This window comes from Microsporum canis, genomic scaffold (genome assembly GCF_000151145.1).
Source record: "Microsporum canis CBS 113480 supercont1.2 genomic scaffold, whole genome shotgun sequence".
In the NCBI taxonomy this organism is placed as follows: Eukaryota; Fungi; Ascomycota; class Eurotiomycetes; order Onygenales; family Arthrodermataceae; genus Microsporum; species Microsporum canis.
The window spans coordinates 2,308,188-2,334,010 of record NW_003299168.1 but is presented as its reverse complement, the minus strand read 5'-3'; the positions used below and the strand labels follow the sequence as shown (position 1 = coordinate 2,334,010).

The 25,823-nt window shown below is 50.2% G+C and overlaps 12 protein-coding genes and 1 non-coding gene across 13 annotated transcripts; 8 read left to right on the top strand and 5 right to left on the bottom strand.

Moving 5' to 3' along the window:
• Positions 1 to 515: 515 nt before the first annotated feature.
• On the top strand, positions 516 to 624 carry MCYG_10526. Its single transcript has one exon. It is a non-coding gene; the product is annotated as a tRNA-Met (tRNA).
• Positions 625 to 1,277: 653 nt separating this feature from the next.
• MCYG_02327 (conserved hypothetical protein) lies at positions 1,278 to 3,626 on the top strand (the record flags this gene model as incomplete). The annotated part of the gene is made up of 6 exons (XM_002849347.1): positions 1,278 to 1,674; positions 1,730 to 1,865; positions 1,953 to 2,062; positions 2,115 to 2,237; positions 2,297 to 3,480; positions 3,540 to 3,626. The coding sequence occupies 6 exons, from the start codon at positions 1,278 to 1,280 to the stop codon at positions 3,624 to 3,626; spliced, it is 2,037 nt and encodes a 678-aa protein (XP_002849393.1).
• A 313-nt stretch (positions 3,627 to 3,939) lies between these two features.
• MCYG_02326 (conserved hypothetical protein) lies at positions 3,940 to 4,861 on the bottom strand (the record flags this gene model as incomplete). The annotated part of the gene is made up of 2 exons (XM_002849346.1): positions 3,940 to 4,568; positions 4,627 to 4,861. 2 exons carry the CDS (start codon positions 4,859 to 4,861, stop codon positions 3,940 to 3,942), a joined length of 864 nt encoding a protein of 287 aa, XP_002849392.1.
• Positions 4,862 to 5,093: 232 nt separating this feature from the next.
• On the top strand, positions 5,094 to 7,057 carry MCYG_02325 (conserved hypothetical protein; the record flags this gene model as incomplete). The annotated part of the gene is made up of 2 exons (XM_002849345.1): positions 5,094 to 5,983; positions 6,055 to 7,057. 2 exons carry the CDS (start codon positions 5,094 to 5,096, stop codon positions 7,055 to 7,057), a joined length of 1,893 nt encoding a protein of 630 aa, XP_002849391.1.
• A 507-nt stretch (positions 7,058 to 7,564) lies between these two features.
• On the bottom strand, positions 7,565 to 8,442 carry MCYG_02324 (60S ribosomal protein L13; the record flags this gene model as incomplete). The annotated part of the gene is made up of 4 exons (XM_002849344.1): positions 7,565 to 7,975; positions 8,044 to 8,202; positions 8,286 to 8,332; positions 8,397 to 8,442. The coding sequence occupies 4 exons, from the start codon at positions 8,440 to 8,442 to the stop codon at positions 7,565 to 7,567; spliced, it is 663 nt and encodes a 220-aa protein (XP_002849390.1).
• Positions 8,443 to 9,433: 991 nt separating this feature from the next.
• Positions 9,434 to 10,887, bottom strand: MCYG_02323 (conserved hypothetical protein; the record flags this gene model as incomplete). Its single annotated transcript, XM_002849343.1, has 2 exons — positions 9,434 to 9,492; positions 9,516 to 10,887. The coding sequence occupies 2 exons, from the start codon at positions 10,885 to 10,887 to the stop codon at positions 9,434 to 9,436; spliced, it is 1,431 nt and encodes a 476-aa protein (XP_002849389.1).
• An 844-nt stretch (positions 10,888 to 11,731) lies between these two features.
• On the top strand, positions 11,732 to 14,758 carry MCYG_02322 (leucine-rich repeat-containing protein 40; the record flags this gene model as incomplete). Its single annotated transcript, XM_002849342.1, has 2 exons — positions 11,732 to 12,321; positions 12,364 to 14,758. The coding sequence occupies 2 exons, from the start codon at positions 11,732 to 11,734 to the stop codon at positions 14,756 to 14,758; spliced, it is 2,985 nt and encodes a 994-aa protein (XP_002849388.1).
• Positions 14,759 to 14,946: 188 nt separating this feature from the next.
• Positions 14,947 to 16,062, bottom strand: MCYG_02321 (conserved hypothetical protein; the record flags this gene model as incomplete). The annotated part of the gene is made up of 1 exon (XM_002849341.1): positions 14,947 to 16,062. One exon carries the CDS (start codon positions 16,060 to 16,062, stop codon positions 14,947 to 14,949), a length of 1,116 nt encoding a protein of 371 aa, XP_002849387.1.
• Positions 16,063 to 16,375: 313 nt separating this feature from the next.
• On the bottom strand, positions 16,376 to 17,566 carry MCYG_02320 (alcohol dehydrogenase; the record flags this gene model as incomplete). The annotated part of the gene is made up of 4 exons (XM_002849340.1): positions 16,376 to 16,422; positions 16,506 to 16,860; positions 16,917 to 17,491; positions 17,515 to 17,566. The coding sequence occupies 4 exons, from the start codon at positions 17,564 to 17,566 to the stop codon at positions 16,376 to 16,378; spliced, it is 1,029 nt and encodes a 342-aa protein (XP_002849386.1).
• Positions 17,567 to 18,331: 765 nt separating this feature from the next.
• On the top strand, positions 18,332 to 20,103 carry MCYG_02319 (actin family protein; the record flags this gene model as incomplete). Its single annotated transcript, XM_002849339.1, has 5 exons — positions 18,332 to 18,413; positions 18,532 to 18,984; positions 19,058 to 19,748; positions 19,830 to 19,892; positions 19,971 to 20,103. The coding sequence occupies 5 exons, from the start codon at positions 18,332 to 18,334 to the stop codon at positions 20,101 to 20,103; spliced, it is 1,422 nt and encodes a 473-aa protein (XP_002849385.1).
• A 548-nt stretch (positions 20,104 to 20,651) lies between these two features.
• On the top strand, positions 20,652 to 21,550 carry MCYG_02318 (uncharacterized protein; the record flags this gene model as incomplete). The annotated part of the gene is made up of 4 exons (XM_002849338.1): positions 20,652 to 20,740; positions 20,830 to 20,927; positions 21,126 to 21,414; positions 21,469 to 21,550. 4 exons carry the CDS (start codon positions 20,652 to 20,654, stop codon positions 21,548 to 21,550), a joined length of 558 nt encoding a protein of 185 aa, XP_002849384.1.
• Positions 21,551 to 21,795: 245 nt separating this feature from the next.
• MCYG_02317 (uncharacterized protein) lies at positions 21,796 to 22,319 on the top strand (the record flags this gene model as incomplete). Its single annotated transcript, XM_002849337.1, has 2 exons — positions 21,796 to 22,060; positions 22,153 to 22,319. The coding sequence occupies 2 exons, from the start codon at positions 21,796 to 21,798 to the stop codon at positions 22,317 to 22,319; spliced, it is 432 nt and encodes a 143-aa protein (XP_002849383.1).
• A 1,097-nt stretch (positions 22,320 to 23,416) lies between these two features.
• Positions 23,417 to 25,727, top strand: MCYG_02316 (IBR domain-containing protein; the record flags this gene model as incomplete). The annotated part of the gene is made up of 3 exons (XM_002849336.1): positions 23,417 to 23,913; positions 23,993 to 24,484; positions 24,581 to 25,727. 3 exons carry the CDS (start codon positions 23,417 to 23,419, stop codon positions 25,725 to 25,727), a joined length of 2,136 nt encoding a protein of 711 aa, XP_002849382.1.
• Between the last annotated feature and the right edge of the window lie 96 nt (positions 25,728 to 25,823).

Here is a 25,823-nt window from a genome sequence, read left to right as displayed (position 1 = left end):
TATATTGATACACAGTATAGTTTGAAGTCTAGCTATGAAATGTATAACCGCACCATCCGGCTCTGCTGTATTAAATATTTAAAAGATAAAACCTCGCTAGTTCCGAAGGTTTGTAGTTTTGGTGGTCGATATAGATATGTTCTGGTATCTTGTAACTTTAACCACAGCCTTCTGAACAGCAGCTTTATATATAAAGATGGCACTAGTAGCCCTTCCTTATTCACAAGTGGGAAAGCGGGGCATGAATGTGCTAAACATGTCCATTCTGCTATTGCTGCGCCCTTTAGCAACTGTCCATATGTAGGCCTGAAGACTGGAGGTTGAAACCAACATGCTGCGTATACCGGATATCACTGTCTGCGCTGGAATATCCTTAGATGCTGGCTGCCATTTTAAACCCTTGAAGAGCCAGATCCCCCCATGTATGTGGCCTGTATGTGTGCGCCCCACCCTGGTATAGCGAAATATCCATAACAGAGCATTCTCGCTTCCTCCGGCTCCAGGCCAATCGTAATGCCTTCGTGGTGTAGTGGTTATCACGCCAGTCTCATATTCAAAAGTATGACTCAGGAGCACAACTCCCTGGGATATCTGGAAATGCCAGTTCGATTCTGGCCGAGGGCAATAAAACCACGCTCACTCCTTCACTTTCGGTCTTTTCTTTTTTATTTTTCTGTCTCGTTTTATATATATATATATTTTAAGCGGTATCAATAGCCGCTTGTAGTCTGTGACCTCCTTGTCTGATCCAGTCGTGGCTGATTGCCTGCTGTTGTAGTTTGTTGTCGCAGGCAGCAGCCGCTCGGCGCCATCAGCAAAAGAGCCCTAAAAGGCGGGTCGCTTACATAAACCCCTGGACTGCCTTGGAATGTCGCAACATCCTCGCATCTCTCGCCAGGCACCAACAAGCTAAACAGTGGCCAGGCGTTTAATGAGTTGGATCCTTTTGGTCACCTGTTCGATATCTGCCTGATACTTGCTTGTTTGACTAATGTCACCCCGGACGCTGCTCACCAATAGATATACTTGGTATATAGGACTGGTATAAATAGCTATCATTAACCGCTAGGGAGGTCTTTTGTATCCACATGATTGGGGAGGTGTCCTCTTTAGAGCGTTGAAGCCTAGAATCATCCTTGAAGCCGCCTAAAATCCCCCTTGTCATATCTGGGGCTGTCGCCGTTGCGGATTGGGTCATTCTTGAAGCGGCCCATCCTCGGTCTTTGCCGTCAATATAGGCACCCATGCCAGGAAGCCGAGCTCTCTTAAAGGAAACCATGGAGAATCCCACTGAGTCCCTAGCCAACCCGGCGCAGGAAGCTGGGTCAGAACTAGATAAATACCCTTCTGGGTCTGCGCAGAAGATGGACGGGCAGACTTCCAAATCACCTATTCCTGCGCCTGCCAAAGACCTATCAAAACTCCCACAAGAAGAGGAAGAAGCTATGATCCGTTCTCTACGCTCAAAATTCAAGAGTGCAGGTGACGGAGACCAGAGCGAAGAATTGCATAACCTCTTAAATGCCTTAGAACTAGCAGATGAGGAGCGAAGGAGTGGCAGCCCAAGTATGCGTGGGTTATCGTTAGTGCTATCCCAGATCGATATGCTATGGAGGAGTAACTCTTGTTATATGGCTGAAGTAGCTGAAATGTTGGCGGATGCTAGTCGTGATGGTAAGCTTCCTTTTGTATGAATAGTTGCTTTAAAATATGTACTGACAATATATAGCGAATTGGAGACCTCACTTTGGCCAAAGCGGAATATTGGACTACTTCCTTCGCATCATATCGACAGATGAGGTCGAAGAGAACACCTTGCTACATGCACTAAGATTTATTGGAAATTCATGCGCTGACACAGGTGGGTGTATAAAACACTGCCCCCCCCCCCCCCCCCCCTTTTTTTTTCCCCCATACCAGGGGCTAACATTACCAACCGGAGATGAAAATAGAGCAAGAGTGCTGGAAATGAATTATACCCTACCCATAAAACAATGGATCGCTCATTTAAATCTGGGTCATGTTGCTATACCAGTTATTTATAATATATGCATCGACTTTGGTAGGTTAATACTCATTTATACATCTTAGCTTTTGGCTAACCAGCTTTTTAGTCCCTGCTCAGGTCCAGGTTGCTCAAAATGGTATTTCCATAGTGCTCCTGAAACTTCTAGCCAGTGGGAAACTCAAGGGTAGTGCGCTATTGGGAGTCACTTATGAACTGTTGGAAATGACAAGTGAGCAAAGTATGGCTGCCTTACTTCCTCCATATCGGCACCATAACTGACTATGCTAGGCCAATACATCGATACGGCATCTGATAACTCATTACCTCTTTTAATACATGCTACATCGAACGTAGAGTCGCATGGAGAAGGGTTCGCTTGCTTGGTGAACAGTTTAAATGCATACCTCCAAAAGGACAAGTTCCAGCGGCTGAGCATTATAAATGGGCATGTCGAAGAACTCCTTTCAATTTTTATGGACACTTTCAAAGGGGATGACTCCGTCATGATACCCCTTCGGCTCAAGCTCAACCACTCCCTTGCTGATATCTCTGCCCTCCCCGCATTCCCTCAATACTACCCTTTGCGTTGCTCGGTAACCGAGACATTGGTTTCATGGTTAAATAGTGACAAGGATGACCTCAAGATATGCGCATGCGTTATACTCGGCAATGTTGCTCGAGATGATGAAGTCTGTAAATCAATGCTACATGACTTCAAGGTTCACCTGCCGCTGATATCTATGCTGAAGCGCGAGGACGCGAAGGCGACCATCCTCCACTGCTCTCTTGGGTTTCTAAAAAACTTAGCTATAGCAGGAGATAACCGCGAATACCTGGGTGAAGCTGGTGTTATCAAAGCTGTTTCTCGTTTATGGGCCATTGAAACTTTACCGCATGCGCAGCTTATGGCCACGAGCTTGACCCGCCAAACAATATTAACCTCAGTCACAAATATCGGCCGTTTACTGGAACCAATCTCTTCCGACTCTGACTCACCTGCCAGCCGTCGTACCTATCTCTCCTTACTCCTTGCTTTATTCGGCAAGACAGACTCTTCCCCTATTAAGACCGAAATTGGGCGAACAGTAGCAGCCATCTGCCGTACCCTCATGCGACTAAAGGGAGATTCTGAATTGCCCTCCGAAACACGGGAACTGGTTACTCGATTGTTTGCTCTGCATCAGGATGTTGCGCGCCCAATAGGAATAATGATCACCCAAACCGAATGGCCCATCGTTCAAAGCGAAGGTTGGTTTGCTCTTGCCCTGGTGGCATCTCATCCAGCTGGATCTCGAGCGGTTATCGACTGTCTGGAAAGCATGTGCGTTATCCAGAGCCTATGTGATACTGTACGCTCGTCAATTTCACGACCGGAGCCAGGAGAGTCTGCCAAGGATAAAACCGACCGTCTGAAGAAGACTAAGGACAGAGATAATGCCCTGTTCTTACTTCATGGCCTAATGAGGAATAATGTAAGCTGGTTCAATCCATAATTGACGCTGCTAGCAAGATTAACATACTAATTTTTTAGGCCTCGGCATCTGAACTCCCTGAATCTCTTCGTGACATGTTTGAGGGCCTGTTGCGCGAGGCTGGCCACGAACCTCCTCGGGCATGATGATATCTTTATGGTTTTTGGAAATCTCTCTGGTTTGATACAGTGCCATGATTTTATATTTAACTAATGACCTCTTTATCTCATACTCACCGAGAACCGTAGAATATAAACGCTTCTATGCATCCCACATTTTAAACATGTTTATTCAATCATCAATAAATCTACTGGTAACTGGCTATATTGCCTCTATTTTCGACAATTGCCGTCTCTAATATTTACACCGGTACCTCCTAAACCTTCGGAATCCATGGCAACAAGAATCAGCATCTCGTCGCTATTAATAAGAATGGTATCCAGAAGCATCACAGATGCCCTAAGCTTTATCTTCCGCTTTCTTGCGTTTCTCTCTTAATTTCTTCTCTGTCTTCATAAACTCCCTTATGCCAACTGGGATATCGGCAAACAGGGCATCCGCATCCGCATCCACATCAGCAGAAATATCAGTATTCCAGGTGGATTGACTCCCACCGCCGTCATCGTCCATGCTTGCACTTGCACTGTCAACTTCTTTTCGCGCACTTTGCCTCATATCATGTAGCGGGCCTGCCGCTTTCTTCTTCCGTGACCCTCTCCGGGGAGGATCACGCTTCTTAGCTTCGTTTATTCTCTGAGCCCAAGCTTCGACATCATCCCGATAGTCATCCCAAACACAATGTACACAGCCACTCATACAGCAGTTATCAGGCTCTTCTGGCCGTGGCGGTATAGGAACGCCATTAACGGTACGCCAGGCCGACTTGGGTGTAGTCGATGGGTTATAGCGAGTCGAGGAATAGCCTGGCCCAGCAAGTCGGGTTCCAAAGACTATGCCAAACTTCTCCTGTGGTGTTTGTTCCTTTTGAGGCTCTGCTTGTGTCTCTGGAGGCGATGTGGGCTGGGGCTGCGGCGTTCGGCTGGGGTTGTATGGCTGCGACGGTGCAGCAAGGATATCGGAATAATACCCTTTCAGTGGGTATATCTGCTTCACAGCGCTTCCGCTAGGATTGCTCTGTCTATTCACCTCCGTATGTAGATGCCGCGCAGTTTGTCGTTTCGACCCGTGGCTCGTCCAAGCCGGTATTTTCTGGAATTGAGACCCTCTGGTAGACAGTATACGGAGACAGCCGGAGCATATAGATGCCCCTAGAGAGGTATCTCCCTTGGCTGAGAAGAATAGAGCCCCCATCTGCACTCTGTAACGATAAGTGTAGTTTGAAACTTGTACAGCAATAAGCGTGGTTGACCTTTTTCGGCATTATTTGGGCTAGCAGTGGGATGTTGATGCAAACAGTACAAACATCCATCGCGTCTCTTTGTTTATGCCGATGAAGATGAAGAAGTTCAAGAGCTTCAAGAAAGACCAGCAGTTGGATGCGATACGGATCTCCATTACCTATTAGTTATATGTTTTGATTCATATACGGACGCATTGTATGTTGACCCCCATTCTTCCCGGCTAGTTAACCTGGTGTGAACGCGCCCGCCCGAATGATACCATCACCATCTAAACGGCGCAAGTCCAATTCTTCCATCCCGATACCTGTAGGCGTGTCAAACACTACAAGGAAAGATGGCCGTGGACGCACTAGCCCTTCGCGATCACCGAGCCGGCGGTCATTCCAAGCGCCGACTCGATCGAGCCTTGCCCGATACCATCCAGATGTTTTATCAAGGGTCATAGAACGGTCAACCTCTGAGAAAACGCGACGACCTTCCGAACAAGATTTCAGCTCTTTTGGAGAACACGGACATAGTTCACCTCAGATATCTGGCAGGATACCTTTACGACCATCGTTGACCGCTGCGGCTCGAACAGAAACAGAAGCAGAAGACGGATTACCCCAGCTTAATAGCACAATTTCCAGGCCTAGTTCTAGACGGCGATCGTTCGGAGAGCAGCTCTTTTCTGGGGAGATAACTAGGAAAGATGAACCTACTACACAGGGAGAGCGAAGGGTGTCACCAAATTCATCAACTGGTAGCAGCCATCAACAAGGGCACTCTCTTTCTCCTCCAGCAGTAGGCCCAGAACAACCTCCCAGAGGAACCATTGCACAATTTAGTGGTAGCCCGAGTCAACCTATGGCCATGAAAAAGAAACAGCAACTAAAAAAGGCGGGGTTCCATCTGAATTTTAAGACTAAGAATCCAAAGTCTGCTGCAGAGGGCCGTGGTATTGATGAATCACCAGCAGATATCGAAATTGAGTCCAAGGACGAGTCACCAAAGGAACTAAAGGAAAAGAAGAAACTTCGAGAGTCACTAAAGGCACAGTTAGAAAGATTAAAGGGAGAAGTGGCTCTCTTGGAAAGAGAAGCAGGTCGGTTGGAGTCCGCGGAGTATGAGCTAGCTGATGAGAGCTCTCTTAGGCTATTGGTGTATGTTATAAGCCTACTACAACATATACCGTCATATCAACTTGTCCGTTATACTAATACTTCCGATGTAGTGGGCTCCTCCTATCTAATAACCCATCTTGTGCTCCTCCTCCCCCTCCGCCCCCGGCACCTCCACCGTTGTCTTCCATGCTTTCATATCTGCTTCCATTCACGGCTCCGCAGTATATCCCGCCGCCAGACCCAGAATCACCCCCATCACCCCTTCCCCAGAACCCATACGCCATGAAACTACCTGAAAATTCAGTCCCGTATCTTACCATCTTCGCACCTCTCACACTTAGCACAGAGACGGTGACGTCTACTGTAAGGAGCCCATCACGAGTCTTAGGAACCCCTCCAGATATAGTTCAGACACATCGCTTCGTTCTCCGGCCCCCATCCAATTTCCCAACTACACTTTACCGTATCCCTCTTATCCTTAATACCGACCCTGAAAAACAATCTGTTCTATCTATTACGGTCCCAACTACCGATTCCAACATTCCTGGGCCACTGGAAGGCTGGGTTACGTCTCGGTTATCCAACCCCCTATTGGACCATGATATATCCGGCCTATGTTGGGGTATATGCCGATACTGGGAGGCCGCAGTATCACGCTCAAAGTTCTGGATAGAATTGCAGACACTATCCGAGAAGCTAGAAGAAGACCCACGATATCTCGACCAGGCGAAGAAGCACCACAGAAAGCGGGCGGAATCCAGAAGCGTTACGCCTACGTCAGATGAACGTCAATACACCATTAGAGCTCTTGTGCAACATTTTGACCGAACGAGTTATCGGTTTTCCACGTTGGCCGGGTCTAACAAGCTCGAATTACTTGTATCCTGCCGCTTGTCGCTTGATCTTTGGACTAGTGAGCCTCAATTGGAGCCAGATATTTGCATTTCCGGCTCCTCGTTAAAGAGCTCTGCAGCTAATAAAATAGAGAAAGAAGCCAAACGTGCATTTCAGGGAATGCTTAAGCGCGGGAAGAGTAACGATGTCGATGCTGATATCGGTTCGTTGGTCAAGGCTGTTGAAGCCGTAATTGTTATTCTCTTTGGGCTTGTTTGAGGCAGATCGAGTGTATATAATAAGTCTGGGTTTAGTACTTGAACCAGAAATGGTTAATAGGATCAAAGTATTTACTAGAATACCTTTGCACGTATATTTGCCTAAGTCATCTACATCTACTTGAGCAAAGTGAACAATGTTGTGTGAAGGTTTGTTTTCCATTTCTACATCATGGCCACCATACTAACAAGCTCGTTCGGCCGGACAAAACAGAGCCAACGCGACTTCACTATGGCTGCTCAGTCTCTCCATTTTATACCTTCCATCGAGGAAGAAAGGCAGTCAGTCCAATGGTGCATTAATTGCCTCTGGATGGTTAAGGAATTGGTCCCCGGGTAAGTTGGTCATATGATATCGCATTATTCATGACACGAGAGGCTGGGAGTTGAAAAAAAAAGGACGGAAGAGCGCAAAGAGGACTAGAAAAACATAATAAAAGGGAGGGGGTAACACCATAAGAACTTCCATTTATTTATGTCTTTTTAATTGGAGGAGGGGGTTTTTTTTTTATTTCTTTGCAGCAGCGGCCTCATCGGCCTTGGCCTTTGCGCGCTTCGCCCTAACACCGACGAGTCTAGCATCGCTTCGTGCAGTTCTCATTCTGCGGTATGCGTTCTCTTCTCCCTTTGGTAGATCGGACTTGTTGATCTCAGAGATGGCGTTCTCACGAGCAGGGTTGGTGACGGGGAGAACGGAGTCGATGGTCTTGGCCAGACCTTCCTTGGCAGCCTTGATCTCTTCGGCAGAGGAGTCGAGTTTCTTGAACTGACCGCTCTTGCGGGGGAAGAGGATCAAGCGGGCCTTGTAGGCCTTTAGGCGGGCGACGTTGACGGAGAGGGATTCGGCGGAGACGTTGCCACGGCGGTAGTCAACGGTGATACCAATGGTTGGAGCAAGCTTGCGTGGGATACCGGCTTCCTGTGATCAAAATTTAGCAACTAGGTACATGGCTGGTTGCAAAGGTCGGATAAAGTGGACGGACATACCTTCAATTCCTGGAGAGAGAAACCACGTCCAGCTCTGACGCGGCTGTTGTACTTAATGGTGGGACATCGGACAATTGGGCGGAGCTTGTCGACTGGGCGAGGAGCAACGGCAGCAGCCTTTGCAAGACGAGCCTCACGACGTCTGTGTTTTCGGCCGGGCTGGAATACAGATTTCGTTAGTCGACCTCTGTTCCTCCACCGGACGGTAAAAAGAGAGAAAGCTGGAATCAGTTCAATCGTACCTGGTCGAAATGTACTCTAACACGTCGGTCCCAGTCCTTGTGGAAGTCTGTTGCAAAGAGAATCACGAATTAGAAACGATGCTATGCTGCAATGTCATCTGGCCCGGCCGCCTTGTCGTTCAGTTTCCACCTCTTCCTCAAAACCTGTAACGCGCATGTTCATTCCTCTCCTTCGCCTTCCCCTTCACGGCTCGCATTCAGCAGGACAGGTAACTCACGGTTCTTCGGGATGGTCTGGTTGTGCTTGATCGCCTATATGAACAGAAAGAAATCCCCCTGGTTAGTTATCGTCGAAAATCGCGCCGTGTAGATTTATCTCCCTGCGTCGCGGCCGGGCATAGCACAGGCAGAGAGATAATATCCATCGTGGGCAAGGAAGGACAGCGACTTACCATTGTGTGCGGCCGGTGATCAAGTCGTCGAGAGCCCGGGTTGTTGAATTGTCGATGGTGTCTCGACTTTTTGGAGAGAAGTCGAAGGTTGCTTTCGTTCTTTTGATGTGGAAGCTTTTTTTTTTCGGTGTGGTTGTGATTATGTCAGCATCACTCGCTTAGGCTGAGTCAGCAAGTTAGCCCTAGCTCTGCCTAATCGGGTTATGGCTTGTATGAAAGAGTAGATAAAGGGGTTTTTTATAGGAGTTTTACAGAGAGGCAGAGGATGACGGGTTCTTCGATGGCTGTTGAGGTTATGATACATCGTTTTGGGGATAAGGAGTGCCCAGTGGCCGGATACAAGAGAGAAAGACATGTTTACATGGTTGTAGATGGAGGAGTCAACTTGGGGGCCGGTAGAAGATGAAAAACCATAGGCAAGCAGTAGCTAGTCGGCTGGAGATAAAGAGTCCATTCCAGGCATATCAAAAGAGCCATTGACCGGGGGAAGAGGAACATAAGAGAATAAAAAAGGAACTACAAGACTTCATCATCACGGGGGGTTCATATCGGGAGGTCATTAATTAGCGATAAAGCTGGTTATCGTCAAGGGGCCGCAGGCATATTTTGGAAGAAGATAAGACGGGCAGCAGCTTAGTAATGGGAAGAGGGAAGAGGGAGAGAAAAGAAAAGTCTGCCTAGACAGCCACGTTGAGGTGAAGAGGTTTTGACCCTCTCGCCTTCTTGGGGGAGGAGAGAGGCTTGTTCTCGGAGCTGCTACTCTTGCGTTTCGCCTGGTCGACGCCAGCCTTCTTGACGTGGCCGAACAGTTTGCTCTGGAGCATGGCACTGGACTTACCGATGTTGGTAGGGATTGAAGGCGCCTCCTGGCTGGGGCCCGGATAGCGACGAAGCATGCTCGTGGCGAGAGAGCTGGCCTGCGAGGCGGGGATGTCTTCGTCGGTGACGGCCTCGACGTCGGAGGCGGACAGGGTGCTGTCACGGTCACGGCGGTCCCCGTCCTGCTCGTCCGGATGCCTCGATGCGGGCGTGGGTGACGTCCGGGACACTCTCGCCTTCTTGTTCACGGGGGTGAAGAAACGGGCCGGCTCGGACATCCTGACGTGGGAGATGGGAGTCAGCGAAGACATGGAATGGGCCCCTCGAGTGTGGCCGTGGTAGCTTCGGTTGGCCCGGGCCTTGGACTGCTGTGAGGGCTGGTTGCGTGTGCTGTCCCCGTGCAGGACCTGGTCGGCCGCCAGGAGGGTGGCCAGCAGGTCCTGGCTGCCGAGTTGTTTACCACTGTAGGGCCGAGCACTCTCGGGGACGTGTCGCTGCTGCTGCGCGGCCGCTGCTTTGCGCTGTGGCGTATGTAGCTCCGCACGGGGGCTGGACGGGAGGGATCCGCCGTCCATCATCATGGTGAAATGTTCACGGTTGTCCCGGATGCGCTTCTTCAGCCGTCCGTTCTCCTCCAGCAGCATCTCGTACTGGTCCGACTTTTCCTCGATGATCTGTTTCGCTCGGTGGAGCCTGCGGTCCAGCGTAGCGTTCATCTGTTCCAGGTCCTGTATCCTCGCTCTGGCACCGGAGAGCTCGTGGCTCTGGAGGCTGCGCGCGGACTCCTCCTGCGCAATACCTCGACGAGCACGGTACTCGTCGCTCTGCAGGATCTCGACCTCTCGTTTGGCGAGCTGCTGCTCTACCTCTGCGCGCTTGACGGCTTCACTGCTGGTGAGCGAGAGGAGGCTGTTCTGGAGCTTGAAGTGCGCGGCCGACATGCGAAAGTCCTGGGCGACGACAAGCAGCTCGTTGGCTATCTTCCGGAGCGCAGGCTCGTCCGCATCATCGATCTCGCCCACGGTAGGCAGGCGCTCTGACAGGCCGTATGCATCACACAGCGACTGGTTGACCGTCGACGGCGGAGAGGCGAGAAACGGATGCGACTGAGACCGGGAGCGCTGAGCCGGCGTCGACACGCTTGCCGACGCCCGGGTGGACGGGGGGGGAGTCATGTCAGAAGACGACGACGGCCTGGTTGGCGTCGGTGAAGCTGTCGCTGGCTTCTCAGAGCTGGTGCGGTCACTCTGCGACTGAGCCTGTGCGGTTGACTGCCGTCCTGGGCTCCCCAGCTCTGGAGTCGGCGTGCTGGGGACTGCGATCTCGGCGGGTGGAGAGAGTGCTGGTCTGGTCTGACCGTCCGTGGCGGCTGTGTCACTCTGCGCATCCATGGTCCGTCAACAAAGCAACTTGGTACTGGCCCTTTTCCCGGGTTCTTGTGAAGCGCGACAGGGAGCGTTGAGCGCGCGGGAGGAGGAGGGCGGTCTGGCGGCGTCTGACAGCGAGCAGCCGCCCAGTCTTGTACGCGTCAGTAGTGAATGACAGCCCTGGATCGACCAGTTGAGGCTGGCGATGTAAGAGTGTGAATGCGAGTCGAAGGTCGAAGTTGTTCTTCTTCTTCTTCTTCTTCTTCTTCTTCTTCTGCTTTGCTTTTCTTGTTTTGAGAAAGTCGAAGGCTGGGGCAACCGTCACGTGATAGAGGAGGAGAAGAAGAGAAGAAGAGAAGAAGAGAAGAAGAGAAGATAGAGAGTAGATGGAGAAGAGTAGATGGAGTAGGAAGAGTACGAGCAGCTAAGCCGGTATAGAAGATGAGATGAGACGATGAAGATGCTCTTACTGACGTCTCTCTATATATATCTACCTCCCTCTATATATATATATATATATATCTACCTATATATCCATCTTATATCTATCTCTAAGCATGTCGTATACAACCCGACGTCTCACAGATCATAACTGAAGGATCAGATAGACAAGAATAAATAAGAAATAAGATAGTAAATGTGGATAAAAAAGGGGCTTTCGGTTCAACGCCTTTTTTCTTCTTCTTACTAGTCGGCAAAATCCTTGTATGGCTTCATCTTTTCCCCCTGGAGCTTCCACCGCGTCCATGACTTCGCAAACTAATACCAGACGAAGGCCTAGTCTCCAAGTGTTTTGCTAGGATACAGACTGGCAGAAGCTGTTCCATGGTTCAACGTTGGCTCTGAGGTGTTTGTTGCAGTGTATGAGATGGACAGCAAACCCGCAGTCAGCGGCCGTCCGCGACTCTCACGGCTGCCTCTGCCCACGGCGACGCCCTCCAGGTCCCTGAGGCCGTCGCCGTCGAGGGACAGGCTGCAGGCAGACGCAGGACTCAAGGTATCGAGGCTTCGGCGGCCGTCTGAGGACCTCTTCGGCAGGCCATATTCCCCTGCTGGCTCGAGCGAGTCTGATCTTCTGGCGGACGGACACCCCGAGACAACCACGGCCTCGACTGCTACCGCTACCGCTTCTCTGCGCCCCCAGCCCTTCGGCAGGCCATCTCACCTGAACGAGTCGCTTCTGCTGGACCCGGCCGACACCAGACAGGGCCGCAGTCCCTCCCGCAATGCCTCCAGGCCCTCCCTGTCAGACCGAACCATCGAGACGCTCGCCCAGATTCCGGGTTCGCCCTCGCCCGGTAGGAGAAGGTCCGGCTTCATGGTAGAGTCCAGGAGGTCTCCGTCACGGCAGTCCCTGAACGGAGCCCCTTTGTCCCCCGCTCCCTCGGTCAGGAGTCTGAGGCTGTCCAGGTCTCCGTCCGCTGCCAGCACAACGCGAGAGCGTCCGGTGGGCCAGCGGTCGGTCAGCATGTATATAAAGTCGCCTGCCGTGTCTGCGAGGAACGGCATGCTAGAGACGCGCGAGGAGGGTGTCGAGGAGGAGGCAGGTTCGGCAGGCTCCATGCCCCGGAAACCGGCACGTCCAGCTCTCACGGCCAGCAAGAGCCAGAGCATGATATCACGGAAGCCAAAACAGAGACCGTCTCTAAGCCAGGTGTTCAGGGAGACGCCTGATCCAGAGCCCAGCGGCACAATTGAGCCGCTTTCGATACCCAAGACCAGGAAGCCGCCGTCTACCATCTCATCCAGCCTCACCTCGCCGACTTCTTCGGTCTCCAGACGATCGCCGAGGACCTCCATCACGTCCGACGGATGCACGCCCAACGAGCCACCCCCGAAAGAACCGGAGCCAACAAAGAAGGCTGTCAAGTCATCCAGTGCCCTCCGGGAGAGCATAGCCAAGGCGAAAGCCGCTCGCAAAGCAGCACAGCAGCAGCAGCAGCAACAGCAGCGCGAATCGTCCGGTAGATTCCCCGACGTGCCTGAAGAAGCCAGCCTGCAGGATCCATTCAACCAGCTGTCCGGGATGCAGCCAACCGGTGCCGCCTTGCAGAGCAGAACCGCATCAGCCCGGAAATCGGGCCATTTGAACATATCAGCGATGGGTCTGGCCGAGATACCCGACGAGGTCTTGACCATGTACACCTTTGATCCAAACAGCAACGATGTCTGGTATGAAAACGTCGACCTGGTCAAGTTCATGGCAGCAGACAACGAGTTGACTTCGCTGCCGGACGAGGCATTCCCTGACATCGATATCACCGACTTTAACCCCGATGAGCCCGGTCCAAACGCTCAGTTCGGTGGCCTGGAGCACATCGACCTGCACGGGAACAAGCTGTCTACTCTCCCCGTCGGTCTGAGGAGGCTACAGAGACTTCGCAGCCTGAACCTGTCGAAGAACAGGCTGGATACCATGGAGACCCTCGAAGTGGTCTTCGGTATAGAGAGTCTGACCGAGCTAAAGCTTGCTGAGAACAATCTGTCCGGCACGCTGGCTCCAGAGGTAGGGCGTCTCGTCAGGCTAGAAGTCCTGGATCTACACGGGAACAGTCTCACCGGGCTCCCTGATTCTATAGCAGACCTAACCGCGCTGCGGATCCTGAACCTTTCCGAGAACAGGCTCTCTTCCCTTCCCTTGATGGCTATGAAGGATCTTCCCCTGACAGAGCTTAACGTCTGGAAGAATAGGCTGGATGGCTACTTCTTTCCAAAGGCGTTCAAGCGACATGATACCTTGCAGATACTGAACGTTGCAACCAACAACCTGGATGAGCTATCCGCAGGAGATACCATCGAGTTGCCAAACTTGCAACAGCTGTTCGTAGAACAGAACTGTCTAAAGACACTCCCGAATATATCGTCATGGAAGTCCCTGTTGACCGTAATAGCCTCGGAGAATCGCCTCTCTGCCTTACCAGAAGGCCTGACCGATCTTGAGAATATAAAACACCTAGATTTCGTAGGGAACGATATCAGGCTGATTGACGACAACGTCGGCTTCATGGAGAGTCTCGTCACACTCCGTATATCTAACAACCCTCTCCGCGAAAGGAAGCTCCTGGCCATGGACACCGAGGAGCTGAAGCGAGAACTCTGCGGCCGGCGTGAAGTCAAGGAACCATCGCAGGACGAAGAAGAGGGCTCCGTGCAAACGGAATTCACGCTGGCACCCGAAAGTCCCACGGCCACCATCACTCACGCATGGCGAGTCAAGCAACGCGGTGTCCTGGATCGCTCCTCCACCAACCTCTCTGACCTTGAGCCATCAGACATCGAACCGTTGATCGCCAAATCCGACATCAGATGTCTCTACCTCCAACGTAACCGGCTGGAGAAATTCCCCGTACCGGCACTGTCGCTCATAGCCCATTCCCTAATCGACCTCGACCTATCCAATAACCCCGTTGGACGTACAGAGCTCACTACACCCTTATCGCTCCCCAACCTCCAAAACCTGACTCTCTCTTCCGCAGCCCTGACATCCCTTGAGCCTCTTCTGGCCAACCTCTCGGCACCCTCACTTTCTTTCCTCGACGTTTCGATAAATCGTCTCAAGGGCCCTGTGCCGGTCATGCGTGCCACATACCCTAACCTAGTCACTTTCCTCGCATCGGAAAATGCGTTCGACAGCCTCTCCTACGAGGCCGTCGAAGGCCTGCAGGTCCTTGACGTGGCGAACAATGATATCGACGCTTTGCCTCCGAGAGCAGGTCTTTTGGGAGTGGACGATGTTCCCCCTGGAGTGAATGCGCTGCGGCGATTCGAGGTTGCTGGGAATCGGTTCAGGGTTCCTAGGTGGCAGATTGTTTCAAAGGGGACGGAAGCAATACTGGACCATTTAAAGAATAGAATCAGTGAAGCTGAGATGAAGGAATGGAAAGCCGGTGTGTAAATTGGTCTGACTCTTAAGGCTGTCTCTCCTGGTTTTTAGTTTAATAAACATCATGTACATATACTCTTGAACTGTTCGGGCGAGGTAGGCTTCAAGACTCTCGGGGTTGATTTATGTACAATAGGTTGGGGATATCGAATATACCACTCTATATCATGGCTTCAACGCTGTATGTATAGATCTCATCTTTAAGCCTTCCCTGTGCTAGGCCTCCCCAACTCGTTGAGCACTTTCAACCAAACCGTTGCCCATTTCGAGAATTTATCCCCATCTTCCCCCTCAGCCCTGGACGCCTCCTCGTTGCCAGACCGCCATGGTTTTCTAACAATCTCAACAGTAGAAATAGAGCAGCTTTTTAATTTGTTCGTATACGAGGCAACGGCTTTGGTATCGTGTTCATACAGAGAACCCGCAGCCTCGTCGACCAGGTCCGGTATCTGTTTGAGATGGTCCACCAGATCATCAAGGTCAGAAGCATATTGCGGAAGAGTAGATTCCTGCTTCAGCGGTTTTAATCTCTGGGAGGTTATGGCCGTATAAAGCTTAGAAATCGGTGTAAGCAGCCGAAGAAGTTCCTTCTTTTCTTCAGACAGCATAGCAATCAATTCATCGCGATCCTCATCCTCACCTTCATCCTTTGCTTCGTCAGCAAAGTCGTCCCCTAAGCCCCAATCATCATCATCATCAGATTCCTCAGGATCCCAATCCTCCAACTCCTTGATCCCGTCACGCACAAGCTCCAGGAACTCATTGGCTTTCTGAATGACCATCCCGACAACCCCATCTGTAGAAGCGGCCACGAGCTGATCGCATACTTTCCAAACTCTCCCCGCAGCAGTTGTAACGGCTTCTTTAGTCTCTTCCCTCAACTTTTTCCCATCCCCTACCGCGATTCTCTTGATACAGTCGATCAATGTAACGTATTCTCGCAGGGCGGATTTAACCAGTGAGTTGATCTCCGCATGGAAGGTTTTGGTATAATGGTTCGGATGGAGGAGAAAAGCGGCAGTGACGAGAGAAGGGAGTGCAGAGTCGTTGATTTGCGAAAGTACTGATGTGATGGCAGATGGCGTGAAGGGGGTATTAATGGCAAAGAGAGAGATCTTCCCCGTATGCGACTTGAGCGTTTGAGCAGCCGCCGAGAGTAGAGGGAGCGGCAGGTTCTTTTGGCTGTCTGTCTCTTCCGCGCTGCGGGGTGTTGCGCCGGCGGTTGAGGCAGCGGATAATGAGAGAGACGAGATAAACTGTGCTGAAAGCCCCAGTGTAGTATCCAGAAGGACTAATAGCCTCTTATCGCCCGCCATAATTACTCTCCTTTCCCTTGTCCCTTTACCACTTGTAATGACGAGTTGTAATAATGAAGCTCTTATATTTTATTTTGGTTCGCGATAACCAGAGGTTTAGGGTTATCTCGGATCAGTGGTTCCACCGTTCCGGCAGCTCTGCCACCGCGATCCCATAATATAAAAATTGAAAGATGAAACTGTTTAATTGTGGTTCTCTCGATAGCTACATGGAAGTGAAGTTTAGAATATCGGCTGTAACATCTCACAATTTTGCTAAGAGTGGATAGAGGCAGTTGTGTAGGGAAATTACAAAGCGGAGCGGGTAGATGCTCTAATCGGGCATCTTCAGGACGTAGCGGCCGGCGATTTTACCTTGGTCTAAAAGTTGAAATTGGTTAGTTATCAAATCTATCCTACGCCTTTTTTCAAGACGATAAAACTTAAGCCAAAGCAAGCCATACCCATGAGTTCAAATACTTTGTCCAGCTCGGACAACTGGACAGTTTTGAAAGGCACGTCAATCAGGCCGCGAGCAAAGAAATCAATTGCCTCGATTGAGTCCTGCCTGTTACCCACGTAGCTACCCTTGATGTTGATCATCCGGACAACGGTACTAAAGACAGGAGCCTTGAAATACGCGTCGGCCGGCAGTCCGATGGCGACTATCGACCCTCGCGGTCTTACGTAGCCGGCTGCCTGCTGGAATGGAATTTCGGACACGGCGAGAACGAGAACGGCATGTGGCCCAAGGCTGTCAGGAGTGGCAGCTTTAACGTCGTGGACGATATCTTTGCTTGTTTTGAAGTCGATGTAGGCCTGATTGGATGCCTAGTTAGTTATGTTATTGATTATCCGTGGCTGAGAGAGCGTACTTCTGCCCCGAGCTGCTGACACAATTCCCTCTTCTCATCGCCGCCATCAATTGCAATGATTCTTAGGCCCATAGCCTTTGCGTACTGGTGAGCAAAAGTACCCAGGCCGCCTCCAGCACCGACGATGGCGACAGTCTGTCCAGGTCGTGCCCCGGACTCTTTCAGACCTTTGTAGACCGTGATACCAGCGCATAGGATGGGAGCAACAGCATCAAGAGGTATATTCCGAGGAAGCTTGGATACATGTGCGGCCTTGGCAACACAGTATTGCTGGAATGTCCCATGAACAGTACATCCAGAGAGCAGAGCGTTGGGACAGAGTGGCTCATCAGACTGGCGGCAAAACTCGCATGCAAGGCATGAGCCGTTGAGCCACTTTACCCCAGCATGGTCCCCAATCTCGATATCGTCGACTAGATCACCCTTGGCGACAACCACGCCAGCACCTTCATGGCCACCCACAAGGGGGAATTTAACGTCCAGCGGCCAGTCGCCTCTCATGACATGCAGGTCCGTATGGCAGACGCCAGAGAACTTGATGTTGACCAGGACTTCATCAGGGCCGGGTTTCTCAGCTTCATGCGCAAAAAGACTGTACCAGAGCCAGACTTCTCGACAACTTGTGCCCACTGCTGGTCTGGGATAGCCATGGTTGGATATCCAGTTGTTCCTAACACGAGCAAAGAGGTAAACGGCTGGGAGATGTGATGCGTGCTTGACTCTGCAGTTATCTTGCGATATGTATAGCTTGATATGCAATTTCAGTCTGACACGGGCAGCTTATCAAACACCTTTTAATAGAGGATCTCGAGTGTAGAGGGGAAAAGCGCATTTCTTGTCAACATCCTTGCGTCGTCATACGACGAATAGTTGCCAGGAGCTCCAGCATTAGTGTAACTCTCTGCCACACCCTATCCCAGCCAAGCAGAGTCGAGCCGATACCACGCTGGTAGAGCTGAAGTGGAAACTATATAGGGAGCGCCTTTAATAGTATGTCGCTTAGGAGGGTAACTGGGTTCAGCTCTGCGCAGCGCAATACTGTCAAACACCGTATGTTGGACTTTGTCGAAACGTCCCAAAGGTTCTAGAGTCGTGCCGGTTGCGAAAATGATATCATAGACAGGCCTGGGCCGTGCTAATGTCAGTTTAGAATAACTTCTCTGGGGCATTTAGCTTAAGCTTTGTTGAAGTCTACATGGTAGACTTTATAGTGGTACGATATACACATAGTATCAGTCGACCACGTATGGTTGGAGTTCGGCTCGGGCTTAACCGCCATCATGTCCAAGTCCTTTTGGCCACAGGGACGTCCAACATACTGGCCTATGACTCTCAACTAAATCGTTGTATAGCAGGGGTAGATGGGTGGATAGTAGTATCTAGTGGTTAGAATAGTAGTACTCCGCGTATACAGCATGGATGCGTGGCAGAGCCTGTCGGAACGGTGGAACTACTGTTCCGACACCCTAAACTCTGGCATGGAAGGGTTTCGAGAGGGTCTCTAGGAAAATCAAGACAACGACAAGATGATATTTCTCTAGCGATTGAAGCAATAGAAGAACTATGGTCTAGCTTCGTTGGTAGCTAATGGGTCCAACTAAAGCTTCTCGAACAGCCAAAGCTGTCCCGCCCCCATCGGAGCCGCTCCCTGAGAGAACCTTCATCATCGACAATGGGGGGTATACTATAAAGGCAGGATACAGCTCGCCCTCCAGCTCTGATCCCCTAGAGTCATGCCTGGTCGTCCCAAATGCACTTGCAAAAACTCGAGATAACCAGATATACACTGGTCTAGAGCTTGAAACCCATATATCAGACTGGAATGAGGTCAGCTTTCGCCGGCCCGTTGAAAAGGGTTACCTGGTCAATTGGGAAGCGCAACGAGAGATATGGGAGCATACTTTTTTTGACGAGAAGACGGCCCGTAGGCCAGAAGTACAATGCTCTGATTTTCTTGGGACAACCGTGATTCTAACCGAGGCTCCCAATGCATTGAGCAGTTTGCAGAAGAATATGGATGAGATGATAATGGAGGAATGGGGCTTTGGCGGATATGTACGATATCTCGGTACGTACCAGAAAATCCTATAACGAGCGTACAGCTTAGGTACCTCTACTTACACATAACCCTGGATGTACAGCTCCCTGTCTCAATGCATGGAATGAGGTCTGTTCTCTATTCGGCGATCCCCCTAGCCAGGACGCGATCCCATCGAATCTCCCGGCTGAATGCATGCTAGTTGTCGACTCGGGTTACTCCCACACGACGGTGACTCCGGTGTATCATGGGCGTCCGTTGCAGCGAGCAATACGAAGGCTTGACATCGGTGGGAAACACCTTACAAACTACTTGAAGGAACTGGTTTCGATCCGACAGTATAACATGTTGGATGAAACTCATATTGTGAACAGCGTTAAAGAGGCTGTTTGCTACGTTAGTCACGACTTTGACGGCGACATGGAGAAGACATGGAAAGGGCGTAAGGGCGGTGTCTCGGACATAGTCGTTGACTACGTCTTGCCCGACCCCAATGCACACAAGAAGGGTTTTATGAGGCCTCACGACAGTCTATTGGCTGCTGAAAAGAGGAAGGGACTCATGACTGGGGTTAACCCCTCTGCAGCGGAAGACGTCCTTGTTCTGGGGAACGAGCGGTTCACTGTGCCAGAGATCCTATTCAATCCCCAGGATATCGGGCTACAGCAACCAGGAATAGCCGATATTATAATGCAATGCCTGTCCGTTATTCCCACAGGCCTTCATCCTTCGCTTCTAGCAAATATCTTTGTCGTCGGGGGCAATGCATTGATTCCAGGGTTTATAGAAAGACTGTACGTTACTATTATGTACAAAAAAAAAGGGGGGGGAGGCTGTACCCCTGAAGGCCTGGGTTGCTAATGCATTAATCCTAGGGAAACTGATATCCGGCATCTGGCACCTACAGAGTGTGTCGTTCGTGTGAGGGCTGGCCCGGAGTAAGCCACTTCCTTCTCTTCCCCCGCTTTTGTGGTTGTTTGACGTTTCTAGAACTACCAAGCTAATAACTTGAGCAGCCCCATTCGTTCGACCTGGCTAGGGGCTTCCCGACTAGCAGCCAATCAGCAGACCATGAAGGAGATTGCGATAACTCGGCAGCAGTACCAGGAATACGGTTCAGCCTGGGCCTGGAAAAAGTTCTCTGGTTGAAATTGTGCCTTAGCGGCATAGTTAGTGTATTAACCATTACCCATGCCTGTTTTGCGTACACCCGTATGCAACGGTTGACGACTAGCGATCGCAATCCGGAACATTTACGATAAGTTCGAACGCTCCATTTATAAACCGCTATTGACAGGGTCGGTCGGACGATCAACCCCTGTCTTTTCACAACCTGTTAGATAACAGATTCCGTACTTTGGAGCGGATATGGACAATAATAGGGGTGAAGCCCTCAACGAACGTAGCTGTTGAGATACTACTGGTGAGTTTGATCTCATTTCACCATCTGGCCAGCCGGAGACGTAGGAGACACACCTCTAGCCCCTGGTCTTCAGGGATGTCCAGTGTTCACAGTGACTCTTATAACCAGCTAGAGACTACTAGAACAAAAATGGCCTAATGCCATGTGCTAGACCTAGGTAGAAATATCTAGTTATTCCGACGACCAAGGAGGAGAGGAACACGTCTGTGGCGTTGACTGGAGGGGGCAATATTAACAATATTTACTATCTCATTATCTCCAAAATGTGTCCGTCATGTCAAAGCAATATTCGGCCATCGCGGCGGTACGTTGGCAGTTACCGTCAAGAGACTTCGTGATGTTCGAAAACCAATTCACTGCTAGGTGAGTAATGTTTAAATATGTAGTTCCGCATCCCTGCAGTGAATAAGTAAAAAAAACTACAGCCTGCCCTAACGACGTCTATCATTCAGTTCTGAATACCCAGCGAAGGGCAAAACTTCACACACAAGAAAGAGCCTCGAGGAAGATATACTATATGACAACATAACCGATGGAACGAAGGATATATGTTCTACCCAAGCATGATATCAACATGTCTTGTCCTTTATATAAAACAGCTCGGATTTGTCTCCCGTCTTTTTACCTCCTCTGCCGAACAGGTTATGAGCCTCTTTCCTTCTACCGTTCAATCGCCGAAGATGCTACCATGCTTGCTCTCTTCCGGGGTCCTGGCTACTTGGATTCTTTCCCTAACACTGCCGCGTAGGTTATTTTTACTGTAATGGTGTTAGGAGGTTGGGTATCCCTATATCATCTACTATCATCCAAGGGCAAGGGCTTGGTGTGAAGTGCCGTTTTTCTACTCTCACCGCGGCCTTCAAGCATCTGGACAAAACATGGCCCGATGAGACAACGTTGGGTCAAAACCAGCGAGATGAGCTATTTGTCGGGAGGTTTCCATATACATTTTCTGGTGAAATTATCACGATCAGGGCTACCCCGGAAAAATATTATAGGCTGCTTCATGCGTTTGATGCTACTGCCACTGAATCAGAGTCCGTTTCCCCCGCCTTTACGTCCCATTTATACACATGCTAATTCCTGTCTAGGAAAAGGATGCTTGTTCTGCTTGGGTTCGATAAGGACTTTGCTACCACGACTATTCGGAACGGGCAGGTTATTTTACACTAAGGCGTCATTTCTGGAATACTATGGCAGTTACGTGACTTTGTCAAACGCGAGAGCATTGAAAAGTTCATTTTCTGTGCAGGTGACGAAATATCTCCAGAATTGCCGATTCCAGATTCGCAGATGCTCTGGATCTCCAAGATGGGTATGCGCAGTGTTCTCGTAGTTGAGGTTGGATTCTCACAACCAAGTGACAAATTGGAATCAGTGGTCAAGGACCTCATTCGCCATACCCTGTTCGGGTTGCTATGGCGGTAGACATGGAAGAAACTCCGAACTACGAGAATCCGTTTTCAAAACAAGAGAACATCAGTATTTACAAGTCTAATATGGACAACCATCCTGGTGCCGATATTGAAGCTTTGATAGCCCAGAATTGCGAGCGGCGGCCCCCCTTCACCCCGATATCCATCCATGGACTCCGGTGGGCGGGTGAACTCAACGCATCAATACAAGTGTTTGCCAAAGATCCTATCACCGGAGAGCCAATAGAAAAGGCTCCAAGGACTGTGAGTATGTTTATTTTGAAGCTTTAGGCACTGTGAACTGAGACAACTTGTGCGTTTGGACGTTCTTTAGCCCGCCCAAACCGATGAAAGGCCTAGGGGAATCAAAAGATATACCAGCCTTTGAGGAGTGTCCGAACCTGAACGTCAGAATCTCAGACCTGGTGCCCATGGAAGGCGGTGTTGATAGCAAATATTTGGCTTTAGACTGGGACGAGCTGCGGTTTCTCCTTGCCGCTTCAAGGCAGAGACTGGCAAGTAAATGACACATGCAGTTACTAAACTCAGGAAAGACGGAAAATTGTAGCCATAAGTATAGGTACTTCTGTGCGGATCGGGATCATCGAATGGTTCGGTTTTTCTGGAATATTTACATGCATTGCGATGAAGAAAAATTACCCACAATTGTATCAGTCGACAGCCAGAAGCTCAAGGCAGTTAACTAATACACGACTAGTTACTGCTGCTAAGGATATATATGCAAGGCATCACACAAGGCATCAATACTCTTTGTCACCGATAATGGCTACCAAATACAAGCCTTCTCGACAAGCCTTCTTAGCTAGTTAAATGAAATCGACAGTCACACCAAGCACCTACTGTGTACACCAACAGGAGTGTACCCTGCATGCTCCGTACATGGATCTACTTTGAGATATACATATAATATGCCTCACAAAGGGGGAAACCAGGGGCGTCAACAAAGGTACGAGCCATGTATGGTACGCTGCAGTTACATCACCACCTGCAGGCTCATTCTCCATTACTGACATCCCGCGTAAATAACATCGATCGATTGGCAGCGAACCCCAGATCAGCCAACCAGGGGGTCAGCCTTTTACCGTATATAAACACAGGATAACAGACTCCGTACATAACGAGGCTTTCTTTTTCTTCGTTCGAAGCAGCCAACCATCGCGCCGCGCCGTCTGATACCATAAATAAACCCTGGAGGTTGGTGCCTAGTCGTACTCATCCTAGGCGAGCCTCACTCTCAGAGGCCCCTCGGTTCCTTTTTGTCAGCCTAACTATTAGTTATGTATGGCCTTTGGATCCTTCTTGTCGACAAGTTCTCCGCTTCTCCAGGTTTTTGTTTTATAACTACGCGAAATAGATGCGCTCCCAAGAGTTTACTCTATACTTCCCCCCCCCCCTTTTTTTACATGTGAAATGAGTCTTGTGTCTACGGTTTAATACCTCTCTTATCTCACAAGCCCTCGGGTTATTTATCGCTAAGAAGGGCTGCGTTCCGGATGCCAGGGCCATCGACCGTGTCTGTCCTGATAGAATGCGACTGTTGCTGAATGTTGAAAGCTCCCGGGGAATCAGAAACGACAATTTTGGTCTAGCGATCTAATACCCCATGTCGGTTCCTCAGTTAACTCGCGATCTCGAAGCTCCTCTGCAAGGCCCGGTGGACGATGCTGACAGGCTTGCGGAGTGGCCAGAGCTGGTAGGGTTGGAGGATCTGCTGCTGGACAACGGTCAGTTGCCATCGCATCGTGCGGATCGTCCGTGTCCGCAAGAACTTCACATATTTCCCGAAGATGTCTCGCAGGAGCTGCTACAGATCATCAACCAGCCGTTGGAGACGGATCGGCCTTCAAAGGGTTCTTTAGGCTCACACCGCGAGAACGATGGCGGACGGTCACCTCCGCCGTCATCATCGTATCCTCATGGTACTACGCCGGCTCGGACACAGGCACCTGCGGTAAAGGATCACGCTCGAGACATGCCCCCAGAGCAGTGTCTATCGCCTGAATCTACTTCGCCAGGCCCATCGTTTGGTCGTATGGGCGTCAAAACATCGAAAGAGACGAAGAACCTCAAGCTTCGACTGATGGAGCGCAATAGCTTTCGGTAAGACATCTATAACTGACTCTTCTATCAAATCTCCAATTTACGGACATACGGTTAACCGTTTACCTAATTTTATCAGGGAATGCGCAAGTTGCTTTGTTGAACTCCTGGACAAGAATCTGGTTCCTTTGGGATGTTTACACAAGTACTGTCTAGCATGCTTCTCCGGCATGATAGAAACAGCCATGAAGAACGAGAGCAAGTTCCCTCCCAAATGCTGCCTCGAAGACATCCCTACGAAGTTAATCCTACACAACGTCGACGCTGTACTTCGGGAAGAATATAAGTTAAAGGTACAGGAGTACGCCATCCCGCGAACAAGCCGGTGGTACTGCCCTTCGCCGAACTGCGGGAAATGGATACCTCCAAAGAAAATAAAGCTGGATGATTCCACTCAGAAATGTCCGATATGCAAGCAGTCGATATGTACCGCCTGCCAAAGAGCAGCACACCAAAGCCACGAACATTGTCCACAGGCCCCTTACCCCGAAAGAATAGATAGTATTGCGTCTAATGGCTGGAGACGCTGTTACAAGTGCCAGGCGATGGTAGACCTGACAGCTGACGCTGGGTACGTGGTTTGCCACTGTGGTGCGGAGTTTTGGTATGGATTACAACGTCCCCTTTTTTTACATCCTGCCATGGCTCTCTAACTAACGGTGTACAGTTGCTACTGCGGCGCTAGGGGTGGTACATGTGGCTGCGCCCACTCGGGCCAACATGGAGCAAAACCCAGAGCGGACTCTGAGACAATACACAGTGAAAGGGCCCGACTCGCCGCAATTATTGCGGAAAATGAGCGCACTGAACGACGAGAAGTCGAAGAGCGAATGCGAAAGGAGAACGCCCAAAAGCTTCAGGACGAGGAAGGACAAAGGAGACAAGATGAAGGGCGACGCCGAGTGCAGCACGACAAAGAAATAAAGCGCCTAATATCTATAGCCAACCAAATCCAGAGGCTGCAAGGAGAGCTGGCTAAGATAAACAAGATTCAACAGTCTATGATCATCAATAGACATCAGGATAGCGCCCAGCGGATCCAGCTTGCTGCCGCTTCAAAACAGGTAGACTTTGACCAGATGCGAGTAAAACTCGAAAAGGCCTACGAATCGAACTTCAAGCTTCGCAAAAGAGCCTTGGAGGCTGAACAGTCCGCCAGAAGTCTCGAGCTCCTTACTCGACAGGAAGAGGATGAAGATGACAATTTTGTCCAGATGCAACGACATTTGAAGGGTAAGCCTAACCGGGAAGAACGCGAAAAGGTGATACTAGACAAATTAAACGCTTCACATAAGCGGGAGCAAGACACACTGGATAAAACCCACAAGGACCAAATTGGTGAACTGGAATATCACGGCAGCTTGGAGTCTTCAGCACTTCAAAGCGGCATCATGAAGAAGCTGGGGGATTTACAACGCGAAACAAACTATACCCTCTACGAGCTAAGTTCTACGGTAATTTCGGACCGCCGCTGGTTCAAAATCGCCATTGAGAAACGATACGGTCTCCTCGAAGAGCATCGGATGGTTCTGATCAATGGCCCCGATGCCGTCAAGGATACAGCAACTTCTAGTAGATACTCGTCCGCGAACAACTCCAGCCATTCAGGCACGACACAATCATTTACAAGCGGCAGAGAAACGCCCCAGTCGCCCCTATCACCACCCCCAATTCTGACTGAGTTTGGATATAAACGCTCTGGCTCCGATGCCCTTAAGACCAGCGGTGGTGTATCTCCAAGGAGCCCATCGTTAGGTATGCCGAAGAATGGACTAAGACATATGTCGAGCCAGTCGCAGCTTGTGTATCGATGATTAATGAAAGTTACGGATAGCTAGGTCTGTTGTCTCGTGCCAATGGGGCTGGTAGGTGAATTTTTCTTTCTTTTTTGTATATACCCTAACTAATTA